This window comes from Monodon monoceros, unplaced genomic scaffold (genome assembly GCF_005190385.1).
Source record: "Monodon monoceros isolate NGI ecotype Baffin Bay Population unplaced genomic scaffold, NGI_Narwhal_1 Super_Scaffold_12, whole genome shotgun sequence".
NCBI lineage: Eukaryota > Metazoa > Chordata > Mammalia > Artiodactyla > Monodontidae > Monodon > Monodon monoceros.
In genome coordinates, this window is record NW_021703768.1 from 101496946 (window position 1) to 101524548 (window position 27603).

At 33.6% G+C, this 27603-nt stretch overlaps 1 protein-coding gene across 1 annotated transcript in view; it reads left to right on the forward strand.

Moving 5' to 3' along the window:
• Positions 1 to 27397, forward strand: part of SNX2 (sorting nexin 2) — a 53785-nt gene extending 26388 nt beyond the window's left edge. The window contains exons 3-15 of the mRNA XM_029217615.1: positions 309 to 472; positions 1838 to 1904; positions 2235 to 2278; positions 3980 to 4121; positions 8288 to 8366; positions 14257 to 14332; positions 15250 to 15363; positions 15620 to 15713; positions 17036 to 17241; positions 23576 to 23719; positions 24926 to 25006; positions 25126 to 25197; positions 26912 to 27397. Of these exons, the coding sequence (XP_029073448.1) occupies positions 309 to 472; positions 1838 to 1904; positions 2235 to 2278; positions 3980 to 4121; positions 8288 to 8366; positions 14257 to 14332; positions 15250 to 15363; positions 15620 to 15713; positions 17036 to 17241; positions 23576 to 23719; positions 24926 to 25006; positions 25126 to 25197; positions 26912 to 26962 (1334 nt within the window). The 3' untranslated portion in view covers positions 26963 to 27397. The remainder of the gene's footprint in view (positions 1 to 308; positions 473 to 1837; positions 1905 to 2234; positions 2279 to 3979; positions 4122 to 8287; positions 8367 to 14256; positions 14333 to 15249; positions 15364 to 15619; positions 15714 to 17035; positions 17242 to 23575; positions 23720 to 24925; positions 25007 to 25125; positions 25198 to 26911) is intronic.
• The last annotated feature ends 206 nt before the right edge of the window (positions 27398 to 27603 follow it).

Consider the following 27603-nt stretch of genomic DNA (forward strand, 5'->3'; position numbering starts at 1 on the left):
TCCAAACACAAATGAATGTGGGATTATCCACGTCATTGCTTTCCTACTGGCTTTATCCCTACCACTAGTATAGACAGTTATGCTGACTTACTGGGATTCTTCCTAAAATCAACAAAGTCACTGTTGGTTTTAAAGTTTTGATAAACAATTAAGGAAGGATTCATAAATTATTTATAACAGTTATTTTAAAATAATATTTTGATATTGTGGATCATATAAAAATATTTTTCATAATTTATTGACTGCTCTGTAGACTATTGGGAGTTTGTTACCAGTGTCCTCAACTAACTTGTTTAATTTTTATCTAGAAGCTACAGAAGAAGTTTCTCTGGACAGTCCAGAAAGGGAACCTATACTCTCCTCAGAACCTTCTCCTGCAGTCACACCTGTGACCCCCACGACACTCATTGCTCCCAGAATTGAATCAAAGAGTATGTCTGCTCCTGTGATCTTTGACAGATCCAGGGAGGAGGTATGGAAAAATGTTTATATTCTAAGTTAATATGTAAATAATACATTTTTTGTCCCCCACCCAACATTTCTTTACTGTTAGTCATTTGTAATCAAAGCCTTTTAGAAATGTTTGGAAAAGAACACTGAACTAAAGAGGTCAGGTGATTTGGCTTCTAATTTTATCCCACCCCTTTTTCATCCAGTAACTTGGGCACATCACTTTCCTTCTCAAGTCAAGCAGTTTGTCATTTGTGATCTCATGATGGTAATGTGTGCCTCTCAGTGTTCCTCTCTTGGTCAAATAAGGTAATGTCTGAAAGTGCTTTGAAAACTTAATCACAATAAAGTGGTATCTTGAGTAATTTTATTTGATAAAAGTATAATAAATGTTAATGGTTATGTCGGCAGAGTAAGAGATGTGTTGTGAGTGGAGAGGAAGCATGAGGACCTTCTAAGGTGTAATGATGGTGTTTTTTCTTAATCTACATTCTGGTTACGAAGATGTGTTTACTTTGTAAAAATCATTGGGCTCTTTACCTAGGATTTATATACTTTATGTGTGTTACAGTTCAAATAAGCCTTACTTTTAAAAAATCTGTACAGGAGGGCAACTTTGAAAAAAATTATCATTAGAAAAACATCCCTTTATTTTTGGTAGCTTTAGACTATTAATATTGCTTTTAAAATTTGCAAGATTTAAGTTTCTGTGTTTTCTTCTTGAAAGTAACAAAACTTTCCCTCAGAACTGCTGTTAATAAGGATTGCTTATTTACAATGGATAAAAAGTGCTTCTCTGTAGTCCCGTAGGTTTATCATTTTTCCTACTTCTTTTTTCAGTGAGCTTTATAGTGCTTTCATTGGCTTCAAGAAGAACATGTGTTTACTAGGTAATTGGTGAAATCATGGTGCTCAAGTTGCTTATAATTCCTGCAAGTATGTAGGATTCTACTGGCAAAAGTAATGGCTACCTCCTGGTTTTTAAAGAGGAGAGATACAACCTTGAAAAATACTAATATTAAAAAAATCAAGGAATTAATTATTTTCATAATCTGAATCTGAAGATTGAGTATATAGAACAAAAACATTCCACAATATTCCTACAGAAGACTACAATGTTTTCTCTGTATCTGAGGAGTTGGAGGAAAACAAGATTTTCTGTTCCTTCTCCCAGTGATGCTTTTCCTGTTGTCTTTGTGTGTGTGTATCTTTTACATAGTCAGGAAATGTGAAAGCTTTTATTGTTTTTCATAAATGGAGTGCTGAGTGACTTTTCAAATTGATGTGACAGTGACCCTAATAAAAGATAGATGGTAAAAATTATAGTTATTAGTATTATGACAGTAATATAAACTGGAATCTTTAATAACAAAAAAAATTTTTCTAGATTGAAGAAGAAGCAAATGGAGATGTTTTTGATATAGAAATTGGTGTATCAGATCCAGAGAAAGTTGGTAAGTTAATATTTATTATATTTTGTACTTGCTTCTTTTTGATAATTAGCTTGGTTGTTAATGTGCTATTTTTCTTAACTAAATGCATTGTTACAATATTAAAATGGTGCTTTTATTTTTAAACTCGTGGCTGCTTGTTTTGTTTTTTCCCAGCTTTATTGAGGTCTAATTGACAAATAAAAATTGTGTGTATTTAGGATGTACAGTGTGATGACTTAATATATGTTATAAAATGATTACTACAATCAAGTTAATGTACCTCATATAGTTACCTTGTGTGTGTGCATGTGGTTAAGCTTATGATTTTTAATAGTTTGACTTTTCTTGTAGGTGATGGCATGAATGCTTACATGGCTTATAGAGTAACAACAAAGGTAAGTCTTTTGCTCCTTTAAAAAAATATTGAGCCCTCACCATGTGTAGTATGAGGATACTACAGTGATTAAGGTGTAAGTGATCACTGTCTTTACAAAGGTTATCATCCAGTAAAAGTTGCATATAAATAGCTACAACGAGTTCTGAGTGGTTTGGTAGGTAAAGTATTCCGGGAGAGTATGTGGGAAGGGATCTAATCTAGGCAAAGGTAGGAGAAGTGGTTTGGGTGGGAGAGGGACAAAGGGATTTGCTTGTGTAAAAGCCAGAAATCAAGAAAGCATTGTTCTTTCTAGGATCTGCAGGAAGTGATGCCAGATTAAATTGTTTGGCAGTAAGCCTTCCTATATTATGAACAGCCACATTAGGAATTCAGCCTTCATCCTTAGTATATATAATGGAGGGCCATTAAAGAGGTTCAAACAAGAATGTGGTACAATTGATCTTTGTTCTAGAAAGCTCTCTCTGACTTAGTATGGATTGGGAGGATCAAAGTAAAGGTCAGGATTTCGAGTTAAGAGGCGGTTGCAATCCTTAAAGGGATTGTAGGCCTTCAAATCTTAAAGAGAGAGGATCTGAAACAGTCCTAGCTGTGAGAAGCGATTCTTAATACTAAGGAATTAGTTCTAGGGATGAGTGAAATAAATGGCTTCTTGTGATGTATAGGAGGTAGAATCAGTACGGCTTGGATGTAAGGAGTGAGGAAGGGGGGGGGATGCCTAAGTGTGTGTGTTTTTTTTTTAATCTTTATTGGAGTATAATTGCTTTACAATGTTGTGTTAGTTTCTGTTGTACAACAAAGTGAATCAGCTGTAAGTATACATATATCCCCATATTCCCTCCCTCTTGAGCCTCCCTCCCATGCCTGAGGTTTTTTTTGTTTTTTTTTTCCCGCGGTACGCGGGCCTCTCACTGTTGTGGCCTCTCCCATTGCGGAGCACAGGCTCCGGACGCGCAGGCTCAGCAGCCATGGCTCACGGGCCCAGCCGCTCCGCGGCATGTGGGATCTTCCTGGACCGGGGCATGAACCCGTGTCCCCTGCATCGGCAGGCGGACTCCCAACCACTGTGCCACCAGGGAAGCCCCTGAGTTTTTGTCTAGAGGAACTTTGTGGTTGTTGGAGTGATCCTGGAGAAGAGGCAACACAAGGGGAGGAACACAGTATGGAGTCAGATTTGTTAATTCATTGAACAGATACTTATTTATTAAATACCTTGGGGTCAGGCTCTTTTCCAAGGACTACAGTATAGTAGTAAACAACACAAAGAATGCCCTTCACTCATGGAACTTATGTTGGAGCAGGGAAAAATATGGTGAAATTGAGGTGGCAGTGAGATTTAAGTGGAGGTTTCCCTTGGGCTATGTTATTGGACTGAAGCTCAGAGGAGATCTGGGCCAGAGGTAAAGATTTAAGAATCATTAGCATAAATACAGGTAGAGTCAATGAGATGAGTTAAGGGTAGAATAAAGCAAACATTTTCTGTCCTCTTAAGTTTCTGTAAAAAAAAAAAAAAATTCTATGATTTGGGTGTTTTTCAGTTGTTAGAAATCTTTACATCCCATTAGTTAGCTACTCTGCATTTTTTTCAGAGTAGATCAGTGTGTGTGATATGTATATATGCATGTTCACAATTATGTATTACATTAACTTCTAAAAAATTGTTTAGTATTCAAAATTTGAAATACCTCTTCTTCACTTGTAGACTTCTCTTTCCATGTTCAGTAAGAGTGAATTTTCAGTTAAAAGAAGATTTAGTGACTTTCTCGGTTTGCATAGCAAGTTAGCAAGCAAGTATTTACATGTCGGTTATATTGTGCCACCAGCTCCAGAAAAAAGTATAGTAGGTAAGTATGAATTTTTAAAAATTTATTGTTGTTACTCTTACTAGTTCAGTTTTAACTGTATAGATGTGTATATTCCATGATCATTCACTATCATGACATCTCAATATCTAGAAATACTGAATTTAAGTATTCTGTTTTTGATAGTCATTCATCAACTGAAGAGTGTATAGCTAAGTTTTATTTTCTAAAACTTGAGGATTCGATTTGTATAATATGATGTTAAATATTTCACAAGGTGAAAGCAACTAAAAACCCTTTTAGAGTCATTAGAGTATCTTATTATTGAGTAACACTTAGAGAATATTCAATATTATTAGTATATTAACATCTTTCTAAGGGTTTGGAGGTGTCTTGTGCTTAGCTATATATACATTGTATAGAAAGATTTGATCTAGCCTTGCTCACACAGGAGCTATTTAAACTCATCTTAGTTTATTACATACTTCAATTTAACATTTAAAAACATTTCTACTTTTACAGGTAATAAAGGCTTACTTAGTTAAGAATATGCAGAATATTACAAAAGAGGAGGAGAACCTCCATTTTCCCACCATTAAAAAACATCTGTCATGTCTTAAAATTTTGTAGTATATTTTCCAAGCTTTTCAATCATAGGTTTTTATTTATCTCTGTTTTTTTATATACATGATTATTATTCTGAAAAGTATTCAAAATGAATTTTACTTATCTTTAAGTTATTGTTTTTACTTTTTTAAACATTTGATTTGAAAAGCAGTTTTATCCATATCTTTTATGATTTTTGAAACCTGATATATTTAAATGTATTTATTATATTCTTTCTCTTTTTTAATTTTTTTTTTATAAATTTATTTTATTTATTTATTTCTGACAGCTTTGGGTCTCTGTTGCTGTGCGTGGGCTTTCTCTAGTTGCAGCGAGCAGGGGTTACTCTTAATTGCAGTGCGTTGGCTTCTCGTTGCGGTGGCTTCTAGTTGTAGAGCACAGGCTCTAGGCACTTGGGCTTCAGTAGTTGTGACATGTGGGCTCAGTAGTTGTGGCTTGTGGGCTCTAGAGCGCAGCCTCAGTAGTTGTGGCGCACAGGCTTAGTTGCTCCGCGGCATGTGAGATCTTCCCAGACCAGGGCTTGAACCCGTGTCCCCTGCATTGGCAGGTGGATTCTTAACCACTGCACCACCAGGGAAGTCCCTATTATATGAGAATTTTAAAATTGTATTTATTAATGCACTTAAAAATAATAAACTCGGGGCTTCCCTTGTGGCACAGTGGTTGAGAGTCCGCCTGCTGATGCAGGGGACACGGGTTCGTGCCCCGGTCCGGGAAGATCCCACATGCCACGGAGCGGCTGGGCCCGTGAGCCACGGCCACTGAGCCTGTGTGTCCGGAGCCTGTGCTCTGCAACGGGAGAGGCCATAACAGTGAGAGGCCCGTGTACTGCAAATAAATAAATAAATAAATAAATAATAATAATAAACTCATTACCTGTTAACAAATTAAAAAATTTTTGTGAAAAATAATTTTTATAAGACAAAAAAATTTATTAAGAGTGGCTTGCTTTTGCTTTTTTGTTTTTTACATTTTTGCAAAATCTCTTTAAATTGTGGTTTAATAGAAAATAGCTGTATTTTCGTATCTGTTTCTACACTCTACCTGTTGTGATACAACACATCATATAACTTTTGGAAAACTCCACTGAGCTCTCATGAAAGAATGGGAGGAAAAAGGACACAAATAGCAGCTTAGTATTATGAAGGTCGATTTTTGTATACATCCCCCATCAGCCCAAAGGGTCTCAGAAACCTTACGAATATGCTACCCATACTCTGAGAACTGCTAGTCTAGTTAATAATGTTATTTCTCTGTCCTCTAAACTGTTGCAGTGGTATCTTTTGGCCTCCCATTATCTATGTAGTGAGCTTGAGTTTCATTTATCATAAATTATTTGTTATTAATATCCTTTTTTCTTTAAGTTGTACAGCTATTTATTTTTATATATCAAAAGAGAAAAAAACAAAAAATAGTTTTTTTCATTTTGATGGCTAGATGCACTAGTTTAGTCCTTAAACATTGAGCCAGAAAAAAAAAATTTTTTTAACTAAATTTTTATGCCCAAATTTGTTGTGTTTCAAACTAATATTTTGCCCTAATAATCTTCAACCTTCCACAAATTATTGAATTAAAAGGAGATTGAAAGAATTTGAGGCAACCACATAAAATGCAGTTTAAAAAAAAGATATAAATAAAGAAATTAGCAGGAAAAATAATTGTAGTTAAATAAAAGATGAAGCCAAGTTAAACAGTTTCCTCTAAACGTGTGCATAAAGTCTGAACTTCAGTTTTTGAAGGCGGGTAACAAGTTGTTCTGTGAAGTTCCTGGCAGAAAATCAAGTAGAGAAGCAGTCATTAAAAAAAATTTCATATTGTCCATCAATTTTTAAAAATAAAAATGAATATATTGTCTAAGAAAAATTTTAAGTATGAGAGGCCCTTTTAATTATATACCCAGTGGTTTTCAAGTAACAAACACAGTGGTGTAATAAGAATAGTAACTTCTCTTTCCTGGGAAGCTGTAACTGCCATTGAAGGAAGAGGGGTCTTTTCATTAGCATATAACTGTTACTGCTTTTATAGAACCTTAGTTGACTAAAAAGCACTATTTTTGTGAAGGTTTTAAAAAAGAGCAACAAAGAAATTGAAAAGTATTAAGGAGTAACTGCTTACAGTTAGTTTTTATTTACCGCAGTGGCGAATAATGGTTACTTACCTCTAGGAAGTAGCATGAGCAGATCACAGAATTTAAAAAAGCAAAAAATTATATAGTGGTAAGGCTTTTTTCCACAAAAACAGAATATGTGAAATAACATCCCACACCTAGTAGGTAATTTTAAGTGTTTGAATGAGTTTTCCTTTTCAAACTATTGTATTTCAGAGGAATTATGTTAAAACATTCATAGGTGGGGCTTCCCTGGTGGCGCAGTGGTTGAGAGTCCGCCTGCCGATGCAGGGGACATGGGTTCGTGCCCCGGTCTGGGAAGATCCCACATGCCGCGGAGCGGCTGGGCCCGTGAGCCATGGCCGCTGAGCCTGTGCGTCTGGAGCCTGTGCTCTGCAACGGAAGAGGCCACAACAGTGAGAGGCCCGCGTATACCAACCTGAATAAGAATTACATGGTTTTACATGACCTATTTTTAAATGGCTTTATTGAGATATAATTCACATGCCATACAATTCATCCATTTAAATTGTATAATTCATTATTAGCTTTTCATATATTCAGACTTGTGCATACCTCACCACAGTCAATTTTAGAATATTTCTATTACCCCTTAGCCATCATCCTCTAATTTCCTCATCAACCCCCAGTCCTAGGCAATCACTAATTTACTTTCTTTCTCTATAGATTTTCCAATTCTGGACATTTCAAAAAACAGGGAATCATATAATACATGGTCCTTCGTGACAAGCTTCTGTCAACGTAGCATAATATTTTTAAGGTTCATCCATGTTGTACATATGTCATTACTTCATTTCTACAGAATCGAATTTTGAGAGTAAAAACAGGGAAAGAAGAAAAATCTGCAATCTGATAGTAGTGTTCAAATTGAAATTGCTAATACAGAAATGATTAGCATGATTTTTATTCTCTAAATTTGAAGAGTTCTAAATGTCTCTATGAAAGAGCTCATTATTTCAAACTGTTATAAAACCAGCTATGATAAATAAACATGTTCTTAGAATCTGCAACAGAGGAAATACTTAGCATATTAATGGATTACACGTATTTTTATTTTTCTAGTCCCCAAAGTAAAGAACGTTAATTATTGCTCATATGAGATGAAAATATCAAATGTGCTTAAATTTACTAATTTGAACTCCATTATGCATATTGAAATGCAAACACATTTTAACTTATCAAGAGTTTAATGTATGTCAGATAAAGAGTCCAAATAGTTATAGGTTAGAAAACTAGACACAGCTCAACCTCTGCTTTAGCTGTACTCTTTTAAAACTTACCTTGTAAGTGCTTGCCAAGTACAGATGTTAATTTCTCAAAACTATGATACTAGTTATAATTTTAGCTTTTTTGTCAAGTTCAAATTTAAAATATATTTTAAATTATGCAGAAATGATTATAAAAGAATGTTTCTCAGTAATAGAAAATCATGAGTCTTTCAATTTTTTCAAAGGCATGACCAAGGTCAAAGTGGGTAAAGAAGATTCATCATCCACAGAATTTGTAGAAAAACGAAGAGCAGCTCTTGAAAGGTAATTCTAATCAGCTGTGTTTTATTACTGTAATGTTTTTACTTCAGTAGTATAAGTCTAATTCCATTAAATGGCACAAGTATATTTTAAGTATTAAAATTCTCAAAGTACCACTTGATTACTCTTATTAAGTGCTGTAAGCTTTTATTAAGAAAATTGATTCATTCAGAAACACAGTACTGTATACTTGTTCCATTTTTATTCTCATTATAGTCTAACAAAGTAATACCTATTTTCATCTGAATTATTTCCTTTGAATTATTACTTGGTGATACTGAAATGTTATTAAATACAATGAAAAATAAGGTTTGTGCTCCCTCCTTCAATTCTTTATAATTGATTTTGACTTGAGTGTACAGAAGTATTAGTCATTGCTCGAGTTGACTGTATAGTTAAAGGCTGATAGATATATATGCTGTGCCTTGCTTTAGACTTCTTGACCTGACACATTTCCTATGGCTTTGAAGACTTGTGTTCATTGTGGCCGACTAAACGGGAAATGGATGGGAGGAATCCCACTCCCAGAATCTTAACATTTCTTCCTTGCTATGCTGAAAATGTGAGAAAACAAGTTCAAAACTATCTTAAAGCCCAATTTGTAGTACATAAGTTGGTAATTACCTGCACTTAATACATTTTCTAATTTCATAGTTTTTGTTTGTTATTTTAATTGAATGTGCTTATTTGTTCTCTGTCTTATTTTCTCTCTTGGCTTAAAATTAGTGGTTGGCATAGATAGGACAGATTTTAGGAAATAGTATATATATCTATAGGGTACAAATTATTTTGTAAAACTCTTTTTGAGGCAGTGAATTTCTGGGTTTTAGTAATAAATTGTTTCAATTTTAAGAAAATACCACAGTGGGCTTCCCTGGTGGCGCAGTGGTTGAGAGTCCGCCTGCCGATGCAGGGCACATGGGTTCGTGCCCCGGTCCGGGAAGATCCCACAAGCCGCGGAGTGGCTGGGCCCGTGAGCCATGGCCGCTGAGCCTGCGCGTCCGGAGCCTGTGCTCCGCAACGGGAGAGGCCACAACAGTGAGAGGCCCGCATACCGCAAAAAAAAAAAAAAAAAGAAAAAAGAAAATACCACAGTAAAGTCAGGTTTGAACAATTTGCAATAAGAAAAGCTAGTGTGCAGCTTAAAATCTTAAACACTTAAAAGATGAGATTATGTCTATGAGACTCAGCAGTTACTCAGGAAGGGGATTTAAATTGCATTGAAAGAAGTTTAATTTAGGCATTAAAATTGATTCTCTTGTGAAAGAGGTCATAGAATGAGTGTTTTTAAGAGTAAAGGTAGATAATGTGCTGCCTTGATTTTGCTTAGTCCTTCCTGAAAGTATAACCATGACCTTTTGAGAAGCCTTTCCAGTCCTATTTTTCTGTGAGTAAATTTGAAATATTTTGGATGGCATTCTTGATAAGGAAGTTAATGAAGATTTATTGTACCAAGGGCATATAATTTGATTCTACATTCACCTTTCTTTTAACTTGAATGCATTGCATAGTACTTAAACCATATCTTCATTCACTGTGTAACACTGAGGAGAGTTTTAAGGAAATATTGAAGCTTGACCTAGTGCATATGTGAAGATAGTTTCTTACTGATAAATGTTACTTGTTAAATACTACCTTAGTGGAATTTGCAGTAGTGGGGGGGGAAAAAAAAGGAAACAGTGTACTGTGAGTTCATTTTGCATTAGAAAAGATAACTAAAGAAAATACAGGTGTAAAGATACAGAAGCAAAGGAGCTGGAATGATTTTTCTCAAGTGATTTTTCTGTGGCATTTCTTAAAGTTTAAACATTAGAATAGGCATGTTTGTGGATATATAACCTAGTTGGATCTGGCGGGTCAAGGAAGTATTTCTTTGTTTACACTCTGGTATTCATTTACATATTTATTTGTTTGTACAACTTAGAGAATCCAGATAACTATCTTGAACAAAAGGATAAACATCTGGTATTGAAATATGGGAAGAGAAAGGGAGTGGTTAAGAACCCAAGTAATTTCCCTGTGCCACACTCAGTAAAGTAAGCAGAAATTACTTCTAAGTATCCCGAAGATCGCTCACTTGATTTTCTTAAGAGTGCTTCATATCTTACCTACAAGCATATTGAATTTATTTTATAGTAAGGATACACTTCTGTAAATATAAACTAAAAAATGTAAAGTAGCATTATACAGTGTGTAGGGTTTTAGAATCCTTTCTCTGTTGAAGCCTGCACTCCATTACACACTATCTGTGAGGCCTTGAACAAGTTATTTAACTTAAATTCATTGTTCCTTTTCTCTAAAGTGTAAGTGTATCATAACAAGCACCTGAAAACCCAACTGGCAAAGCCTAAACAGTTAGTGTCGGTTGATTGATCCATTCGTTCAGATCAGGAAGTTTGGAGGTAGGCAGATGTTTAGTATTATCAAATCCATCAGGAAATCCTATTGCTTCCTTCTGATATCTGGACAGCCATTTTTTCACCCATCCACTACTAGTCCAAATGTCTGAATTAACTGCGGTAGACTCCTCATTGGTCTCCTTGTTTCCATCCTTGTACCTCTACTCTTTTTTCTAATATAGCAGCCAGGGTCATCCTTTTAAAACATGAGTCAGATCATCTTCCCACTCGTATTCGTCCACCCACCCAGTTTCAGTCAATAAAAGCCAGAGTCCTTATAATGACCTATAAATTCTTACATGACTTGCACTGCTATCCTCCTCGATCACTTTGCTCTAGGCTGCACTCAACTTTTTGCTGCTCCGCAAAGATCCCAGGCATCTTCCCACCTTAGGGTTCTACCCCCTACCCTGTCCTCACTGCCTAGAAAGCTTTTGTTCCCAGGTATCTGTGTACTGAATTCCCTTACCTCTTTCAGATTCAAACATTCAGATGTCACCTTGCCAGTGAAGCCTATTTTGATTATTGGTTTCATTCTGACCTATTCTGTTTACATCGCCATCAACCACACCTTACACCCTTGATCCCATTTACTTGTCCTTTCTCCACTTGTCCTTTCATTTTTCCACAGCATTTGCCACCTTATCACATACTACATAATTTTTATGTTTATGATTTATTGTCCATCTTCTGTTAACTAAAATTAAAGCTCCAGGGACTTCCCTGGTGGTCCAGTGGTAAAGAATCCACCTTATAATGCAGGGGCTGTGGGTTCAATCCCTGGTCAGGGAACTGAGGTCCCACACGCCACAGGGCAACTAAGCCCACATGCCACAACTACTGAGCTCATGCGCCTCAACTAGAGAGAGCCCACATGCCACAAACTACAGAGCCCACACGCTCTGGAACCCACAAGCCACAACTACCGAGCCCACGTGCCCTGCAGCCTGCGCACCACAACTAGAGAGAAGCCCACACACCGCAAGGAGGGATCCTGCATGCCTCAACAAAGAACCTGCGTGCCGCAACTAAGACCCGATGCAGCCAAAAATAAATTAAATAAATAGTAAATAAATCACTTAAAAAATAAATAAATTAAAACTCTGCTAGAGAAGGAATCCTGTTCTCTTTTGTTCACTGGTACATTCTGAGTACTCAGAACGGTAACTGATGTGTAGTAAATGCTCAATAAATGTTGAATGAACAAATGAATGTCATCAAAGACCCAGGCTCTTTCTACCTGTCTATTCTCTCATTCTTAGCACACATGTCTGAGTCTTAAGCGAGAGAAATAGCTTTAACTCTGTTCCTCTCAAGCATTTTGTATAACCTGCTTTATTTTGTTTTGGTAAGTAAGTAGGAATTTGAAAGCCCTAAGTGATTCTAAATGTACCATAACTTTTCCTTAGCACAATTCTCAAGAACAACTACTGACCACCTCTTGTTGAATCTGATACTTATTTTTCATCAGTTCCATTGCATCTTCCACTTCTGTCTTCCTCAGTGTCTCTGCTTCTCTCCATACCTCTTTTCATGTACTTTTCTCACATTCTTTTCCTTTTTGTTCTGTATCCTTCCTTTATATATCTACAACCCTCTCTGACCTTAATTCTGAATTGATGACTATTTACAAATACCTTTTTTTAATGGTTAATTGCTCTTTATTTTCATGTAACCCTTAAGAAGAAAAGTTTTACCATCTCTTTTTCTAGAATATCATTTTCCAAAATGGATTCCTCAGATTGCTAGTATGCGGTAGGGTGAAAAAAGGAAATCTGTTGTCAGTTGAGGTTTATAAATGTAGGATGTAGCAAAGTTAAACCAGGTTTTTTTCCTGCAGTACTTCTCACAGCATTTAATATGCTGCTGTTCATTATAGGTCTTAAAGAAAGGAATATGGATGTAATATATTTCAAACTTTCTTGATTGTAGAACGAGTCGTTTTCATGGAATATTGTATGAGACTAGTATTCTGCAGAACTCACTTTAAAAAGCTATTTTAGAATATAAATAGTATTAGGTATTTCCATTTAGGTAGAAATATTAGAATATTTCTTAAAGGTTTGGGTACTAGATGTTTTGTCTTCCTGCTTGTTCATTTTACAAACATCTGAGTGCTTGCTATTTATCAGCTGTTGTGTGCACTCAGATGAACAACTTACACAGACTGCTTTAAGCAGTGCACAGTCTAAGTAACTAAATAACTCACCTAGAGTAGCACTGGAGAACTTCAGTGTTAAAATTGTAAGTAAAATTCCAGTGGGAAAATACCAACATTTCTTAAACTTACAGGATTAGTGTTCCTACTGCATCTCTTTTACACCTTTATAAAGTAAGCCTCAAATACTTTTTAAAACCACAGTGTAGATTGCATTGTACATATCTATTAAATGCTCTGTTTCTGTTATAATGACTTCTTGTGTGGGCTGTTGACTTAAAGTGAAGTTTAATATGGTGTGTATTTTATTTAAATATACAAAAACAGAAGTTAACATTTAAGCAGCGATTAGTCATTTGAACCATTATATATAGTGTTTGACTTTAGAAAAGATTATCACTTTTTTTAGAAACTATTTTAGGCATACTTTATAATCTTGTAAAGAGATGGAAGTCATCACTGACTACATTTATGCTGCAGAAATAAAGGTATATTAACTGTTAGGCAAAATATTATAATTGAAATATTATTGCATGTTACTAATCTGGGGAAGGAGCAATTTTTAAAAAATGGGATTAGTTAAGTAATCAATGATCATCAAATAGTGAACCATTTTTTTAAGAAAGATTGGTAATTTATTATGAATGTCAGGGCTATACCTTTTCTAGTAAAGGAAAATTACTAAAGTTAGGCTAATAGTGATTTAATAATGATGTTTCTCTTTACTTTTTATTTTATGTGGTGTCATATAAGGAAGACATTTATCAAAAATAGCAGAACCTTAAAAATAACAATATTGAAGAAAATTTAGTCCTTGTCAAATAAGGACCAAAACTTACTTGATAATTAAAATCTGCTGCCAAGGAAAAAGAAATTGGTAGGCTGTTCTCCATTTTGGTAATGATGACAATTTAAAAAAAAAAGTTTAACTGGACTATATAGTAATATATATATTACTAGAATATGTATAGTAGTAACTGGAAATATAATGACCCAATGAAAGATAGCATTATTTGATAAATTTACCTATATACCCTTTTATAACTCTAATACTTCGCAGTGAGAAGTTTGGTAAGTTATTTAACCTCTCCCCATTCCTACCCCCACCCCCACCATGTCTCTTTTTACATAATTATGAATTTTCAAAAGATGAACGAAAAGCTTTTTAATCATTAAATTGCTATAAGATTCTACATAATTAGAGTGAAGGCAAACTGATATGACAGGAGGCAAACAGGACATCTTTTTTTTTATTTTTTAATTTTTATTTTGTTGAAATAAGATTTAAAATAAGATGGTACTGATAAATAAAGGAGCATTTTATTCTTAAATCTAGGTATCTTCAAAGAACAGTAAAGCATCCGACTTTACTACAGGATCCTGATTTAAGGCAGTTCTTGGAAAGTTCAGAGGTATTATTTCTACTTTAAATTTTTGTATGTAAATGTTTTCATTTATGATTATCAGTGTAATAATTTGTATAAGAATAGGTGTTCAGTAAACAGTTGCATTAATAGATGGAATAAAGCAAAGATTTTTTTTTTGCTTAATGCTTTAATTAGCTTTAATTACTAACAAAATATCTTCTTTGCGTCGATAGTTGTAGGATGATCATTCCCTTTCTTGAAAAATTAAAACCAGATTTAAAAGAATGGCTTATAAATAGTCTAATTCTGAATTCCCTAAGTTGTTGCTTAGGCATTGTGTTGAAATAAGTTTATTCAGACCTCATTTTAGAGATAGTTGAATAATGTGTGTTTGTGTGTCTACATTCTAATCGTCTTATTAAGGTTTTGAAGTGCAAATTTATGATTTGAAAGAGCTTTAATTATAACCATGCTGCTCTTTATATTTGGCACATTTTATCCTCTAATTGTTACCGTTTGAGATTTGTTTTTAAATTTACTTGAACCCCAGAATTGTTAAAAAATTCAAAATCACACAGTTCTAACTAAACATAAGGAGATTTTTCTCAAGACTTTCTTCTTTTTTCCTTATAAACAGTTTATTTCTGCTAGCAAACAGGTGGCCAGTGTTAAAGTGCTTGGCAATTTCTTAATATATTTTGACAGAGTGTTGTTCCATCTAAATGTAAACGTGCAGAAGAAAAACAAATGGAAAGTCTATTTTTTAAGTTTTCCTTTGAGAAGTAGTGTATTTGAGAAATTACATCTCACTATTGAAATATATGAGAGTGAAGAAAATACAACCTCCTTTTTTTCTTTTTTTTCTTTTTCGGGGCTGTGTGTGGGGGCAGTCCCTTCTGTGGCCAGTTAAACCTCCAGGCTTTTAACCGGTTTGTTTGCCCTTATTTGTCATTCAATTCCAGCTGCCTAGAGCAGTTAATACACAGGCTCTGAGTGGAGCAGGAATATTGAGGATGGTGAACAAGGCTGCCGACGCTGTCAACAAAATGACAATCAAGATGAATGAATCGGATGCCGTAAGAGCTGATTTTTTGACTTGAATAATGAGATGAATTAATGAGCCCAACAATTGCATTTTAAAGCTGTACAAGTAGAAAATAGGATATTAATTTGCTTATTGAGTTTAGTTCTCAGCACATCAGTTGACCACCATGGTTATACATGGTTAATTTGTTGCTTTAAAACAAGGAATGTAGCTTGCTATTTATTGGTAACCTAATTTACAGTGGTTTGTTCTGGCTAAATTAGCTCCATTTTTCATTTTTTTCTTAGTGGTTTGAAGAAAAGCAGCAGCAATTTGAAAATCTGGATCAGCAACTTAGGAAACTTCATGCCAGTGTTGAAGCCTTGGTCTGTCATAGAAAAGGTTTGTTTGTCTTGTTATTTATATGTTTAACGCTGTAAGTTAATTCAGATATTTTATTTAAATTTTATTAAAAATGAACATTTTAAAGTTATGAATATTTTAAAGAGGATGTTTTCTGTTTCAACTTTGTTATTTAATGTTTTCTGTTCCATTTTATGTAATTTCTAGTTTAGAAGGAGAAAAATCTTGAACTTGTAAAAGGTATATTTTGAATTTTGGATTAAAACTGATTAACTCTTTGTTAAACATGTTTAATGAATGAATGAAGATGTCTTATTAGTAACTCTTATATAATTACGGAATGAAATTCAAAAATGAATGATGAAATTTTTCTTTAAAATGTTAGTTTTGTACCTATATTCCATAGAGAACTCTGGAGTATTTTCTTCAAATACCATATTTAAAAACCTGGAGGGGGTGTTAAAAATTCATAGAAAATTTTAGTTGTAATTTTTTGATTCCATGGTGAGGTTTTTGGTTTTATTTTTGAAGAATACATGGCTTTTACAATCATCTTTCTAAAACAATCAGTAATTTAGTATGTGCCATTCCCAGCAATACATTGCAAAAAATAATTACAGAAAATCTACTGGTACATTTATTATTGAAAGTAACTTATAACAGTTTTTGCTATTTGTATTCTTTCTCTTAGGAAACATTTTATGGTTCTTTAAGAGAACTTTACATAATGCAGAGTAACAGAGCAATCCAAGCAATATAATAGTTAGTCCTTGACATCTGTTTTTCTTTATTTGATGTATCTGAAATAATCACATTGAAAAATCTTTTCAAAAATTCTTAATATTTCACTACGCATTGTTGTTGCACACAAAGAAGAAAAGAATAAGATTTATGTGAATTGCATGTACAATTTTACTTTGCTTTCCTCCTGTGAGCTAAATATTCTTATCAAAAATTATAGACATTATTTTCTATAAATGTTTAAAGGCCAAATAATGTAGTATGAATCAATTGTGAGTGTTCCCAGTGCTTTCCATATGAAAAATATATTTTTTGTCTTTTTTAGGACTAGACAGAGAAACAGTGAGCACTTTAGGGGAGAAAGGGAAGGGAGATTATTATATTATTAAACATAGTTCATCCCCTGGGAATATAGGCAGTGGTTCTTTTAAATTTTCAGTAGAGCTCTGAGCAGTTAACATTTATCTGCCCAAGGCATTTTAATGACTGATTGTTGCATGTTAATTATTTTAAAATATTTGAGCAGTTTGTGAATAGATAAAACTTAGAACGACAGTAAAAAAATCAATATTAAAAAATTTCACTAGTGAACACTAAAAGTGCATACTTTTTTATTTCAGAACTTTCAGCCAACACAGCTGCCTTTGCTAAAAGTGCTGCCATGTTAGGTAATTCTGAAGATCATACTGCACTGTCTAGAGCTTTGTCTCAGCTTGCAGAGGTTGAGGAGAAGATAGACCAGTTACATCAAGAACAAGCTTTTGCTGACTTTTATATGTTTTCAGAACTACTTAGTGACTACATTCGTCTTATTGCTGCAGTGAAAGTAAGCCTTATTTTGTAATCTTCCTTGAATTCTCCATACTTCAGTGTTTTGCTTATAACAAGAATATGGTATCCTATTAGGCATGCATTTAAGTGTGTAAATTACATACTAGTAAGTATAAAATGGCTTCAAGATGATTATTCATAGCTTAATATTCTCTTCCCCTATGACTTAGACAGTACAATAGACAGAATTGATGTTTTTAAGAGATCTAAGGATGCCAAATAAAATAAAACCATTACACACTTACTTATATATTTATATATAGAAGTTTGCAACCAACTGATAGCATTTGTTTACTCCTTCTAGCATAAGCTGAAACTACCCAGTGGATCTGTTATCATTAGTAAAGTTATAATAAGAAGCAGGAAAAAACCAGAACTGATTATTGCATGAATATGTTTAACGGTGGCTTTGGCATGAATTTGGACTATAAGCAAACATTCTGTGTATATGTCACCATCTAATTATAGACAAGATGGGACTAGATTAGATAAAAAATTGTGTTACCTAGTGGTAATGTTTAAGGATGAACAATCTTAAGTTTCTGAAGAGTTAAGAAAGTAATTCCATTAACTAATGAAAATTAGTATTTTATAGATAACTCCAATATTCAGATAATGAAACTGAACTGACTTATGTTACATGTTTTGGAATATACTTTTACGGTGTCTTTGAATTACTGTTAGGAACATTAGTTCTCATGGAGTCGGGGGGAACTGGAAGCTTACATTGGATTCAAACATCTAGAAAGTTAAGTTAGTATTTATAATCAGAACATTGATGCATTGCATATTATAGACGATTCTGTTCTCAGGCTAACGATGACAGTTATTACTAGAGGGTTCTTAGCATTTCAGAGTGGTACTTTCTTAGGTTTAGGTTTGTCTGCATTACCAGTTTTGTTTGTATTTATTCTTAGGTGTTACTCTTTCAGTTTTTATTGGAGTGTAGTTGATTTACAGTGTTGTGTTAGTTTCAGGTGAACAGCAAAGTGAATCTGTTATACATATACTTATATCCACTCTTCTCTTTTTTAGATTCTTTTCCCATATAGGCCATTACAGAGTATTGAGTAGAGTTCCCTGTACTATACAGCAGGTCTTACTACTTATCTATTTTATATATAGTAGTGTGTATATGTCAGTCCCAATCTCCCAGATTATCCCTCCACTCCCTTATCCCCTGGTAACCGTAAGTTTGTTTGCTACATCCATGACTCTACTGCTGTTTTGTAAATAAGTTCATTTGTACCCTTTTTTTTTTTAGATTCCACGTATAAGCAATATCATATGATATTTGTCTTTCTGTGTCTGGCTTACTTCACTCAGAATGACAATCTCTAGGTCCATCCATGTTGCTGCAAATAGCATTATTTTATGGCTGAGTAATATTCCACATCTTCTTTATCTGTTCCTCCGTTGATGGACATTTATGTTGTTAGATGTTACTCTTTATATTCCTGGCGGTTAATTTTTCTTTTCACCTATTTAAATATATTAATATAGATAGTTATCAATTCATTTTATATAGGCAACTTGTGATATACAGAAATTCAGTTTACAGATAATGGTTCCTGTTTCTCACCTGCTCTCACCTCATACCAGAGCTCCCACTAGCATGAGAGCTATTATTAAAAAGTATAACACCTGCAAAAAACCTGTGGGTTCAGAAAGGGACACTAGGCACTGTCTGTGAGAAGTAGTACCTGCTGAGAAGAGCTAACCTGGGACAAGACTCCCTGACAGGGTTGGCCTCCCTGTGTGTTGGATGCTCATCCCTCAAAAACAGCTTTTCTCATACTGCCTCTGCCTTCTTACTGTTTTTTTTACATTCCATGAAATTACAGTTATATCAGTGTTTCCCGGAATGTTTTCTACATAACACTAACACCGAAAGATGTGCCACAGTCAGCTGAGTTTTGGAGATAATGTATGCAGTATCCCTATCTTGCAGATTCAGAGTGCATTTAAAAAGCTCAGGACTGTCTAGCAGTAAAAAAAGACATTTAACTTTATTTAATCCAGAGGCTTCCAAATTCATATGAACAGGAATTCTTTTCCACTTAATATATTTTTACATATATGCAACACACTTTGGGAAATACTGAATTAGTAATTCATTGACTAAAGGAAGAGTTAAAGAGCTATGGCCAAGTTATACCTTAAGATGAATTAAGCTCTTTCAGATTGATTGTCTACTGAAACCTAGCCCAGGTCAACTTCATAAAGGAGTTGAGAAATTATGGAGTAAGATGACAAGGCATTTTTTGTGGTCTTTATTTTTTGTTTGTTTTTTATTTTAAACTAATTCATTTGTATTTGAAAGAGTAATTCATGCACAGAATAATTCTAACAGCCCTAAAAGGGAAAATTTCTTTTTACTAAAACCTCTAGTTTCTCTTCCCTTGGTGAAATTCTGTTAGATGTCTTTACAGAATTAGCTGTGCACATTTATGAAGCTAATTTTCTCTTTGTTTTTCTTTCCTTCTTTCTTTCTGTTTCTTTTTCTCAGCCCCCTTCTCCCTCCCTTCATCTCTTCCTTCCTTCTTCAAAAAGGCACATATTATATCATGATTCTTTGCCTGCTTTTTTTTACCCACTCTATTTTAAAAAGGTCTCTTTATCAACTTACGTAAATATGTGTTGCATTCTTTTAAATGGTTGTATCATATTCCATCATTTAGTATATAGGTGGACCTTGAATTATTTGATGAGTCCAATATTAAATATTAAGTATTTTGATAATAATTCTTTGGGCATAAAATTCCTAGAAGTAGAATTACTTGGCCAAAGGGTATATGAAGTTTAAATTTCAATGAACATTGCCATATTACTGTCTGAAGAGGTTATATCTCTTTATACTCTCACACCAATATATGTGTTGCTTCTTCTCCCACCCAGTGTGTGTGTGTAAGTTTTAATTTCTTTAGTTATTGTGAATTTAAGCATGTGTACAAATGATAAGCCATTTGTACTTCTACGAATTGTTTATGTTTATGCCCAGTTTTATTTTTTGTCTTACTGATTTCTAATACCTGTTTAATACTATTTAATACTTAGCTCTTTCTTTTATCCGTATTGAGAGTACTTTTTAAAATGATGGTAATTTTGAAACTAGGAGTACTTTGGGAATTAGAATTTAGGGCCAAAGTAGGGGTACTGAGAACATGAGAAATTGGGGCCTTAAAGAAAGTGATGAAGTTCATCCACTCAGAATACTGCCCAGGCCTGGCCTTGTAGCCAGGGAACTCCTGTTTCCCTCTTTTGTATAGGCTCTGACATCTGGGACTCTATATTTTGGATAATACAGTTAGTTAGCTCACGTGTATTAAGTGGTAAACTCGTTAGATGCATTTTCATGTATTGGCCTTCTGTGAGCCACTAGAGTAGGGTCAGGGATTGAGGGTAATAGCTTTGAATGTTTTTAGCACTAGAATCTTCATAAGGAATTCTTACAGGGAATGCAGATCTATAAAATACATAAAATAATTTTTTAAAAAACCAGTAGATGGATTCCCCAAGGAGTTTAACATATTCATCGTTTGGCTGTAAGTAATCAGCATCCTTTCAGGACTCCAGGAATCTAGGCAGCATACTTTCAGATTCACTGAATTAGAATATGGTATTAATTAAAATTGCAGCCTCAAATTTCCTTATTGGCCAGGAAAACTCCACAACTGCAACCTTGTCTAACCTAGATGAGCTTGCATACAATTGCGTACCATAAGTTGGCAGGGGGTGGGGGATGTCTAAAGTGAATCATCAGTGTAAATGTATCCCTCTTGTAGAAGAAGCTGGTTGTACCAGAGTGGATTAGTATCTTGACATGCAGAGGCATACATTAAGTTATGATTTGATATTTGGGGATTGACATATATACAGTAATATGTATAAAATAGATAAATAATGAGAACCTGCTGTATAGCTCAGGGAGCTCCACTTCGCTGTACAGTAGAAACTAGCACAACATTGTAAAACAGCTACACCCCAATGGGAAAGAAAAAAAGATAGCATTTTTAGAAGATCAGGTATGGTTCTGATTCTTTTTTTCTTTTATATTCTGGTGTTACAAGGGTAAGAAACCAAATGAAGAAAAAGTTAATTCTTATGGAGTTAAGATTAATTTTTTTATCTAAAATAACCTGACTTTAGTAGCTTTGCCTTTACCATAGCTCCTATGTCTGTACCACAGTGAACACGTGATTTTTGGAATATTATGAGATAAGAAACTGGGCAGAGACCAAATTAGTTTAAGTTGGTGTATCACTGAAAAGGCCAGTTGATATACACTAGGAACTTAAGCAAATATTGAAATTAAAGGGCATTTTGGTTCGCTGTTGCACTGTATTGGTACATATTCTAAATAATCAAATTGTTATTGAACAGAGGAATTTATAAATGAAGAGCTGATATGGCCGTGTTCCTTTAAAGGAAAACTAGGCCTAAAGTCTTAAATTACTTTTAAAATTTGTGTATGTGTAGGGGGTGAGGCACAGGGATTGTTTATTTGTTGTAAATGATAGTGACTTTTTGAATGTACTTGTGTTAGATGTATTACTTTTGTGATTTTGGCCCAAATTAATTTGGCTGAAGCAAAATCAATTCATAATGAGAAATGTTTTAAGGAGAATGTAGTCTTTTAAACATAAAAAAAGCAAACAGAGAACAGTAAGACTACTGAGAGAAGAGAAATTATATGAGATGACAAATCTAGTAAAATGCATTTAAATGCCTATAGAGTGCGTTTAACTTACCAGTTTGCCTGGGATGTCTCGTCCTGGCTAATTAAAATGTGTACGGTCTTTAAGAACTCTGGATTTGGAGTTTTTAATATTCTTGCCCACATTTTCAAAATATGCTGTATGCTGTAAATACAGTCCAATTATGGTTTTTTTCTATTAAGTTATTATTATTTGCACTTCTGGTAGAAATCTAAGAGTTAATCAACTACGTTTATATGTGTATGTTATCTAGAAGTAATCCATAATAGTACTTACTAATCATTAAACATCCACTAGGTTAAGTCACCATGCGTGCTATATACTTTTCATTTTATTCCTAGTCCATAAATCTAGATCTCATTTCACTCTTGTATATTTGGAAGAACTGTGGGTTATAGAAATTAAATGAATTTTCCCAAGATCATACAGTGACAAAGCAAAACTAGTATTTGAATCCAAATATGATTTGTTCCAAAGCCTACGTCTTGAAAATACACTATCTACGTGCTTTCTTCTTCATCAGGTTCCTATAACAGCATGTATTAATTTACTGTTTCTTGATCCAAAAGCTCTCTATTTGGAATAAATGAAAATAACTCTGTTTCACCCATGTTATTAATGCTTGCTTCATTTGTTCAATTAATAAATACTAAAAAAAGTGAATATATCCCCAACATCAAGCTAGAAAAGGGATTATTGTTGTATTCCAGTCTGTCCATCAGTTTTTTTTAAATGAAATTTCTAATTACTGTCTTACATTCATATTTCATTTCTTTCCTCCATTCACTTGCTCTTGCTCTACCAAACCCCTTGAAAGAAGTCATGGAGTTGGTTGAATTGTTCTGTTACGGTCTTTTTGTCTGTTCATTTAATTCTGCATACTAGATACATATATCCATTTGCGCTTTTTACCTTGTATAGGACTATCTCTCCCTCCTCCCCCGGCATTTTGTTATATCTTTACATTGTTTTGCCTTTTCTTTTATTTGCTATTGGTAATCTCTTCCACCACATCTTTACTTTACTTTCTGTTATCTTATGGCTTTTCACATTTCCTATTTTTAATTTTTTGGCATATTTCCAACACTTAAATCTGCTTTTGATATTTTAGTAGGAAAACTTTCAGTTGTAAATATGACACCAGCATTTTCCTATTAAATCTTTCTTCAAAGCATAAAACTCTATTAGAAATCTTAGTATAAGCCACATTTTAAACCCTAAAGATGGGACTTCCCTGGTGGTCCATTGGTTAAGACTCTGCACTCTCAGTGCAGGGGGCATGGGTTTGATGCCTTGATGCCCCTGGTATGGGAACTAAGAAAAAGAAAAAAACCCTAAAGGCTAGTGAAATGGATTTTACATGTAGTTTTGTTTTTTGGTTTTTTATTCTGAGCTCTTATATTTCATCCAATTACCAGGTTTTTGTTTTTAAGCAAATGAATATGGACCTCTGTTTTCTTTGATATTGGCGTGTTTATTTTCAATATCTCATTATATTAGAGTAGTATATAAGTACTTGGTTTTATTGTTTTTAGTACTATAGCACTTCTAGTATTTTGAAAGTATTTCAGTGTTAATTCCCAGTAGTAATATTATGTCATTCACTTATAGGGTGTATTTGACCATCGAATGAAGTGCTGGCAGAAATGGGAAGACGCTCAAATTACTTTGCTCAAAAAACGTGAAACTGAAGCAAAAATGATGGTTGCTAACAAACCAGATAAAATACAGCAAGCTAAAAATGAAATAAGAGAGGTGATTAATACAAAATGCTTTATTTATCTCTTTACCCAAAGTTTCCATGACTCATTCATATATGCATAATCTTTCATAAATTTTTTTCTGAACCATTCAACACTTAGCTATTTTTCATAACTTATGAACTGTTTTATAATTACTTTAACATTTTGATCATCATTAAAATCTCCAGATCCCTTTGTTACTTTCACATAATTATGGAATGGACAAAGAAACATACAAGGAAAAGATTTAAATTAACTTTGAATTAATGATCACACATTTCTTTTGAGATGGTTAATTTGATTTCAGATAATTACTTATTTTGTGTCTAAAATTGGTTTTAGAGATAGACTTGTCCCACATGTAGCTGTCCAGGCGACATTATCCCCCATATATATGTATTATATATGGTATTTTAGTAAATTTGTATAAGTTTATTATAATTTATACACTTTTTTTGCCATGCTTCAATAAGGAAATTGAAGAGGTAGGACAACCTTTATATTACTTAAAGTAAATGTACCTGCTCTTTGAAGAGTATGTACCAGTGTTTTGGTTACATAGTGGGAAAATATCATTTCATTGCTTAAGTCTTCATTTATTTTATTTTAGCTGTTCCATTGGTCACTAATCACAACGTTCATTGTTTCTGTAGTGAATTTAATGTTTACCGATAGGTGTTCAGTAGACCATAATTGCACAATTTTTTTTTAATCTGTATATTTCACCATTACAAAAATGTTTTTTAAATGTTTGTCATATAATTTTTCTAATTAATTATTTCCATGGGCATATAAATTGTGATGAACATGTATTCTTGAGATTAGCCAGTATTATTGATATATTTTGAAATAATTTAAAGGTATATAAAGAAATGAGAAAATTACACTCTAGCACTGCTAAATTATTTGATGGTGAATTTTATACTCAAAATCTTTTCATCTGTATTAAGGTGTGGAGACTGTAGTTCATTAAGCACTAGAATATCCTAATCGTAAGTCTGACAGTAAAATATTAATGGAAATTAAGCTGATGTGCATTTCCACTACTGGAAAGTTACATACAAGTTTGAATGATGCCAAACTGGGCTTTGCCAGTATTGAGCTTTCAGGATTTTTAGGCACTGCATTATAAATCAAATGAGTGGTCATGACAGCTAGTTCTATAAATTTTTCTCAGACAAGATTGAAAAATTTGTACCTTTTTTTTTGTTTTTGTCAGTGGGAGGCAAAAGTGCAACAAGGAGAAAGAGATTTTGAACAGATCTCTAAAACAATTCGAAAAGAAGTGGGAAGATTTGAGGCAAGTATACTAATTTCACACTTAACAACTTGGTCACATTTTGCCACAATATCATGGTAAAATCAAGTTTGGTTTTGTACTAATGGACCTTTTTTTCCCCATGTATTGTACTTTAACAGAAACAACGAGTGAAAGATTTTAAAACTGTTATTATCAAGTACTTAGAATCATTAGTACAAACACAACAACAGGTAAGGTAATTTTTTATAACTTAAAAACTTCTAGAATTTGTTTTTGATATGCTTTTTTATTTTAAAGATGATAATCAATGAAATGAGCTTTACTTGAGAAGTAATAAATGGAGTAGAGAAAACCAAAGACAGCAAAGGAAGAATGGTAGTAAAAGTAATTGGAAATTCTCGGGTCCTTTTTACCCCTACTGCTAACTTCTAGGAAAGATATACTTTTCCCAGTTTTAGAATATGAGAAACACTCTGGACTACTTTTCCCTTTTTCAGTCTTCCCAGTTTTACTTCCCTATTGATCATAGCTGTTTGAGTACATTCTTGTAGTAAGTTCTTCTCTTCCATACCAGCTAGAACTTAAACTAAAAACTAAATTTTAAAGGTTTTTTAAAAAATGTTGTCTTGATTTTTCCTTTAGTTTGTGTGGGTTTGGTGTTGATTGTATACCGCAAGTGGCATTTGTCTCCTTAAATAGAGAAAACCATGGATTTTAATGTTATATTAAAGAAAAGTCTGTAACAAGATAATATCAGAGGTTTGTTCCTGTGTATTTTAATATAAATTTGAGTAATAGATCAAATTATTTATTATCTTGAATAGAAGGATTTCTTCCTCCAATTCTTTTTAAACTATATAATATCAATAGATTAAATTTTTAAATTAGGTGATAATATTATATCTTCAAATTATATTTGTTTTTTATTTTAAATACTTAGTTCATAAGGTCAGATTCTTTAAATATAAAAAGAAATCAGGCTTCCCTGGTGATGCAGTGGTTAAGAATCCGCCTGCCAGTGCAGGGGGCATGGGTTCGAGCCCTGGTCCGGGAAGATCCCACATGCTGCGGGAGCAACTGGGCCTGTGCAGCACAGCTGCTGAACCTGCACTCTGGGGCCCGCGAGCCACAGCTGCTGAACCCTGTGCACCTAGAGCCCGTGCTCCGCAACAAGAGAAACCACGGCAATGAGAGGCCCACGCACCGCAACAGAGTGGCCCCACTCGCTGCAACTGGAGATGGCCCACGCACAGAGCAAAGACCCAACTCATCCAAAAATAAATATAAAAAAATTTTTTTTAATGAATAAATAAAGCAACTATCTGTAAAAAAAAAAAAAATAGGTTACATAAGCTTGTTTTTAAAGGAATTGTTTTAAACTTAAACTTAATGTCAGTCTATTCTGTTCTATTCTGTTCTCTGGACTCTGGACTATCCAGGAAAGACTGGCTGCTAATTCCTTCCAGTCTCTTTTATATTTGCTTGGATATTTTCTTTTCTTCCTCCTTTTCTCATTGTTTTTGGCTAGCAATAACATAAAATGTGAATATCCTCTGAATTAGGAGATGTTATCACTTTATATTGGAAAAGCTCATTGCAGTTTTATTATTTAAGGTAATCTTATTTAACTTATACTAACAAACTGTTTCTATATATACAATTCATAAAGAAATCTTAAGTTTTTCGGTATTAAAAAATTTTTTTTCTTACATCAAAAACTAAAATTACCCAGGAGTAATTAATATTTTAAAATAATTTATATATGAATTATATTGACAGACTTAATATAAGGGAATTTAGATGATCCCTTTAAGAACCAGACTTTAGTAAATGTTAATCATTGTTAGCTATTTGTATAGTTTTTTTTAAATGCTTCACAGGATATATTATATAAACGACAAAAAGATTATGAGAATGTCTTTGATTTTTTGTTATCATCCACAGCTGATAAAATACTGGGAGGCATTTCTACCTGAGGCCAAAGCCATTGCCTAGCAAGAAGGTTATTCCTGTTAAGAAGATCTTGGATGCTTGTTCCAGTTATGCAGAATTCCATAGTGAAATCATCTAAAACCATCTAAATAAACCACTATATATTTTATGAATTACATGTGGTTTTTTATAAATATATATTCTGACATTTTATTACAAGCTGCATGTCCTGACCCTCTTTGAATTAAGTGGACTGTGGCATGACGTTCTGCAATACTTTGCTGAATTGAACACTATTGTGTCTTAAATACTTGCACTAAAAAGTGCACTGCAAGGCCAGAAAATTTTACAATATTTTTTTCTTTACAATATGTTCTGTAGTGTGTTCGCCCTCTTTATGAAGTGAATTATCAGTGCATTGATTAATGTTCACTTATACATTCCTGTACGGAAATGATGATTTTGTGATTACAGTAATAAAATGATATTCCTTGTGAAGTATTAGTAACAGATTATTTGGGTATGTAAACATATTAGGGATCTTTTGAAAGCATTTTAATAGGAAGAAACTTTTTCTTTTAGATGTATATAGGTGATGCTATGATCACTAATTTTTTTAATTCACAAAAAACTGAACTCTTTCATTATTAAATGACTCAATGAAGGTTAATTAAGTTTTTTTATCTCTTGGTTCAACTTTGGGG